At 40.6% G+C, this 6,405-nt stretch overlaps 1 protein-coding gene across 1 annotated transcript; it reads left to right on the forward strand.

The window, feature by feature from the left end:
* Nucleotides 1–734: 734 nt before the first annotated feature.
* On the forward strand, nucleotides 735–2,274 carry LOC114664084 (C-C chemokine receptor type 8-like). The gene has a single exon (XM_028818058.2). It carries the CDS (start codon nucleotides 735–737, stop codon nucleotides 1,758–1,760), a length of 1,026 nt encoding a protein of 341 aa, XP_028673891.2. The 3' UTR covers nucleotides 1,761–2,274.
* Nucleotides 2,275–6,405: the final 4,131 nt, after the last annotated feature.

A 6,405-nucleotide genomic window follows, 5' to 3' on the forward strand; every position in this document is an offset into this window, starting at 1 on the left:
GTATTCACCTACTGCCCATTTCAGATGCTCATGTGGTCACATATTTATGGATTGGCTGATTACGTCTCTTTCATTCCACTGACGTTGTGGAGGAGTTTGTATAGAGGAGAGTGAGCAGAAACCTCCACATACAGAAAATGTGATTTTATCTGAGTTCCATACAAAAACACCTGATAGTGTTTTTCTTTCCAGCCATCGCGCCAAGGACAAACATCAGAGGGGAAAATGAATGGGGGCGGCCTGCTCAAGTGGAAGGATGTGCTCGTCCAACGTGTTGGGCTTTTTCATCTCAATATCATCTTGATGAAGCACATTTAACAATCCATTTCCTCTACTGCGTTCAAAACTTCTAGGAAAGAACAAAGAACAATGACAGTAGGAGAAAAGCCCAAAAGTGTTTCACTTTTCACAGAGGCGCAGTGGATCGAGACGGTGACTTTAAAATGAGTTCATCAAGAACACGGGGACACAGTTGGAAACTTGTGAAGGGTGAATTTCGCACAAACATTAGGAAGTTCTTTTTCACATAGAGAACCACAGTGACATGGAATGAGTGATCAAGTAGTGTGGTAGACAGCAGGACTTTAGGGACCTTCAAAACTGGACTTGATGTCATTTTAAAAGAATTCAGTGGACAGGACTGGCGAGCTTTGTTGGGCTGAATGGCCTGCCCTTGTCCAGATTGTTCTAATGTTCTGATGTTTCATTTTTAGGTCTGAACATCATCCTGCCAGATGGAGTCCATCACAGAAGGCTACCTCACGGATTACAGCTCCTCCTTTGACTACTCCGAGCTGGTTGAACACGCTCCCTGTATTAAGTCAAAGGTCGGCGCTTTATTCCTCCCGGCTTTGTACTCTGTGCTCTTCGTGACTGGACTTCTCGGGAACAGCCTGGTCATCTTTCTCCTGGTCCGCGCTGTAAAGCTCAAGAGCACATCTGACGTGGCCTTCTTGAACCTGGCCATCTCAGATCTCTTGTTTGTGGTTACCTTTCCATTCCTGGCTCACTACGCCCGGGATCAGTGGGTTTTTGGAGATGTGCTGTGTAAGATCATCATGGGCCTCTATCACGTTGGCTTTTATGGTGGGATTTATTTTGTGGCCCTCATGAGTGTGGACAATTGCTTGGCCGTCACCTCTTCAGGTTATGCAGCCAAAACCACAACAGCCAAAACCACCCTCGCCATTAGTCTTACCGTCTGGGTGATTTCTTTTGGAAGCTCCTTCCCAGAGGTCACGTATAACCAAGTTATCAACGATGGCGAAATTACCTGCAGGCCTCTGTACCCTCAAACAGCAATCACAGCCCTTACCATACTTCATATTTTTAAAATGAACATCCTGGGCTTCTTAATCCCGTTAACGATATTAACCGTGTGTCACGCTGTGGCCATTAGAAGATCGCCCGTCAGTCAGGCCATTAAGAATCAAGCAGTAAAGCGCGTCTCTTGCATCGTCCTGGCATTTTTGGTCTTCTGGACTCCATACAACATCGCGTCATTTTTGGACGCCTTACATCATTTTCATATCTTTGACGATTGTGAATCAAGCAAGATGCTGGACCTGAGTCTTCAAATCACTGAGGCCATTGCCTTCATGTATAGCTGTTTTTACCCGTTAGTCTTCATTGGTATTGAAGAAAAGCTGAAACGCTATCTGATCAAAAAGTTTACCAGGAACCTTTCCACACGTGGACATGCAGTGAAAACTCAATTGTCCCTAACGGTCATCTCCAATACGGCATCGGTCACCTTGTAACCCTGTTACATTGCTGTTGTTCTGGTCGGTGTGTCGTCATTTATTTGTCATCTCTGTGAAACTCTTCCTGTCTTTGTAAGCTCAGTTGCGGCCAATAATATTTAACTGCAGAGCCTTGCAGCCATTCATCACGTTTCTTGGCGGATGTCATGTCATGTGCAGAACACATGTGGCTGTGATGCCCTGCAAGTTTGATCCTTCTTGTTGTGGCAGCAAAGATGGTTAGTGGATCCCTGGAGGAGTTGGAGTTTTGAGTTGCCACAACCACATGGAAGAGTCATATGAGAAAGACTGGGGAGGAAAGTTGAAAAAGTAAAGCAAAAGGATAGTCAGGGAGGAGGAAAGGGAAGGACCAGCAGTATTTTCTTGCAAGAAATGGATTGACATTACAAATGGACGAACATACAGATGCAGACACGCACACACTTATCCTTTCATTACGGGCGATTTGGTATGGGATTTATAAAGGCAGCACTAATGTTTGTGATGTGCCATCTGTTGGAATGATACATGCAATGCAGACAGAGCAACTGCTCAGACGCAGAAACATTTATTATTTTATTAGGGTGGATTTGATATGGGATTCGTAACAGCGGTGCTAATGTTTGTGATGCACCATCTGTTGGAATGATAAATGTAATGCATTTTATTACTACCAATATTTGTGATGCACCATCTATTGGAATAACAGAGACATAGCAACTGAACAGACACACAAACACTTATTATTTTATTAGGGTGGATTTGATATGGGATTTGTAACAGCAGTGCTAATATTTGTGATGCAACATCTGTTGGAATGACAGAAACATAGTAGCTGATCAGACACACACATACACAGACACACAAACACACCCTTTTATTAAGGTGGAATTGATATGAGATTTATAAAGGAACCACTAATATTTGTGATGTGCCACCTGTTGGAATGATAAATGCATTGCATTTTATTATACAAATGTTTGTGATGCACCATCTGTTGGAATTACAGAGACAGAGGCACTGCGCAGATGCAGAAACATTTATTATTTTATTAGGGTGGATTTGGTGTGGGATTTGTAAAAGCAGTGCTAATATTTGTGATGCACTGTCTGTTGGAATGATAAATGCAATGCATTTTATTATACAAACGTTTGTAATGCACCATCTGTTGGACTGACAAAAACATAGGAAGTTGACAGACACACAGATACACAGACACACAAACACTGTGGGTTTGGTTTGTGGTTTATAAAGACAGCATTAATATTTGTGATGTACCATCTGTTGGAATGATAAATGCATTACATTTTATTATTACAAATGTTTGTGATGCACCATCTGTTTTTAATCACAGAGACAGAGCAACTGTACAGATGCAGAAACATTTATTATTTTATTAGGGTGGATTTGGTATGGGATTTTTAAAAACAGTGCTAATATTTGTGATGCACCATCTGTTGGAATGATAAATGCAATGCATTTTATTACTACTAATATTTGTGATGCACCATCTATTGGAATGACAGAGACATAGCAACTGCTCAGACGCAGAAACATTTATTATTTTATTAGGGTGGATTTGATATGGGATTTGTAACAGCTGTGCTAATATTTGTGATGCACCATCTGCTGGAATGATAAATGCAATGCATTTCATTATACAAACGTTTGTGATGCACCATCTGTTGGAATGACAAAAACATAGGAAGTTGACAGATACACAGACACACAAACACTTATTCTTTTATTAAAGTGGATTTGGTTTGTGGTTTATAAAGACAGCATTAATATTTGTGATGTACCATCTGTTAGAATGATAAATGCATTATATTTTATTATTACAAATGTTTGTGATGCACCATCTGTTGGAATCACAGAGACAGAGCAACTGCACAGATGCAGAAACATTTATTATTTTATTAGGGTTGATTTGGTATGGGATTTGTAAAAACAGTACTAATATTTGTGATGCACCATCTGTTGGAATGATAAATGCAATACATTTTATTACTACCAATATTTGTGATGCACCATCTATTGGAATGACAGAGACATAGCAACTGGACAGACACACAAACACTTATTATTTTATTAAGGTGGATTTGGTTTGGAATTTATAAAGGCAGCACTAATATTTGTGATGTACCATCTGTTGGAATGATAAATGCATTGCATTTTATTATACAAATGTTTGTGATGCACCATCTGTTGGAATTACAAAGACAGAGCAACTGCACAGATGCAGAAACATTTATTTTATTAGCGTGGATTTTGTATGGGAATTGTAAAAACAGCATTGGACTGATGTGTTTATTTCTTGACCCCCTGTGCACCCCCGACCCCCCCAGGCTACTTTCCTGCCTCATCCCATGACCTGCAGCAAGGACCTTCTCTTTGGCATGGTATTCATAAAAGCAGTGTTAATGTTTGTGAGGCGCCATCTGTTGGAATGACAGAGACATAGGAACCAGACAGACACACAGAGGCTTCTACTTTTTTTATTTTTATTTTTATTAAGGTCAATTAAAAAGAGGTGAAAAACATAAAAGTATATTTGACACTTTGGCCATGTCCCTCCTTGGAAAACTTAATAAAGACCAATGTAAGCTTTACGTTCAAAAATATAAATAAAACGTAGGCTTAAAATACCCACAGCATGGAGGTGGGATGGGGAAAGAAGATGAAAAAGAAAACACTGCAGGTGCTCAGCCGACTGCAACGACTTGGGGGGATGTGTGAAAATGCTGGGTGAGTGGGGGGGGGGATAAAGGAGCCAAAAATAAGAACATATTTGGCATTCAAAAAAAAAAAAGAATGAGAAACACTGAGGAGGGATGACAGCTAAGAAGCAGAGTGCTGACCACTTCCTCCTCATTTCTTCATTCATTATCCTTGTTCATCCTGTTGGTTTCAGTTACAACTAGTTTGGAAAAAACTGGTTTCTTAAATGTAAAATGTTTTTTTTTGTATATTGTGGTGGTGCAAGAAATGATAACTCCACAGAATAAATGTTATTTGGTGCCAACCTGGCCGTCCCTGTTTACTTCACTGTCTCTTTAAGGAACAAAAAGTGCACTTGATGGCACGAGGAAGCAAAACAGCCACTCTGGGGCTTGTAGCGATAAGGCTTGTCTCTTTCTTTGGGTTTGATTACGGAACTCTGCCTTGCGGGTTACTCCATCAACTGCTTCCACCTTGGAATTTATGGGCTGGGGACAGGAAGAAGGAGAGTCTGTTGCCCTCACGTGGCACCTTCTTGGTGCTGTGAAGGGAAAAGAAGAGGACATGATTATTATCAGCGCCCCCTCTCATCCCAGACGGGTAGTACATACCTCAGGTGAGTCCTGAAGGTGATCCTCTGACACACATGAGTGACAACATGAATTCCTGGTTTCATATCCATCTACTTGAATAGGTCCTGTGATTTATGGGCGCATCATCCAGGGTCTCTTGAGTCTCCTTGGGAGGCTGAACCTGACTAGATAGATAGATAGATAGATAGATAGATAGATAGATAGATAGATAGATAGATAGATAGATAGATAGATAGATAGATAGATAGATAGATAGATAGATAGATAGATAGATAGATAGATAGATAGATAGATAGATAGATAGATAGATAGATGAAAAGGCACTATATAATAGATAGATGAGATTGCAGTCATTTTACTTTGTGTGTGTGATGATGATGTTCTTTGTTCAGGCTTTTCTTTTAGTGTTGAATTTAGTACTATACTATACGATAGATAGATAGATAGATAGATAGATAGATAGATAGATAGATAGATAGATAGATAGATAGATAGATAGATAGATAGATAGATAGATAGATAGATAGATAGATAGATAGATAGATAGATAGATAGATAGATAGAAAAGGTACTATATGATAGATAGATAGATAGATAGATAGATAGATAGATAGATAGATAGATAGATAGATAGATAGATAGATAGATAGATAGATAGATAGATAGATAGATACTTTATTAATCCCAAGGGGAAATTCACATACTCCAGCAGCACCTTACTGATACAAAAAACAATATTAAATTAAAGATTGATAACAATGCAGGTAAAAACAGACAATAACTTTATATAATGTTAACGTTTACCCCCCCGGGTGGAATTGAAGAGTCACATAGTGTGGTGGAGGAACGATCTCCTCAGTCTGTCAGTGGAGCAGGACGGTGACAGCAGTCTGTCGCTGACGCTGCTCCTCTGTCTGGAGATGATCCTGTTTAGTGGATGCAGTGGATTCTCCATGATTGACAGAAGTCTGCTCAGCGCCCGTCGCTCTGCCACTGATGTCAAACTGTCCAGCTCCATGCCAACAATAGAGCCTGCTTTCCTCACCAGTTTGTCCAGGCATGAGGCGTCCCTCTTCTTAATGCTGCCTCCCCAGCACACCACTGCGTAGAAGAGGGCGCTCGCCACAACCGTCTGATAGAACATCTGCAGCATCTTATTGCAGATGTTGAAGGATGCCAGTCTTCTAAGGAAGTATAACCGGCTCTGTCCTTTCTTACACAGAGCATCAGTATTGGCAGTCCAGTCTAATTTATCATCCAGCTGCACTCCCAGATATTTATAGGTCTGCACCCTCTGCACACAGTCACCTCTGATGATCACGGGGTCCATGAGGGGTCTGGGCCTCCTA

This window comes from Erpetoichthys calabaricus, chromosome 13, assembly GCF_900747795.2.
Source record: "Erpetoichthys calabaricus chromosome 13, fErpCal1.3, whole genome shotgun sequence".
NCBI lineage: Eukaryota > Metazoa > Chordata > Cladistia > Polypteriformes > Polypteridae > Erpetoichthys > Erpetoichthys calabaricus.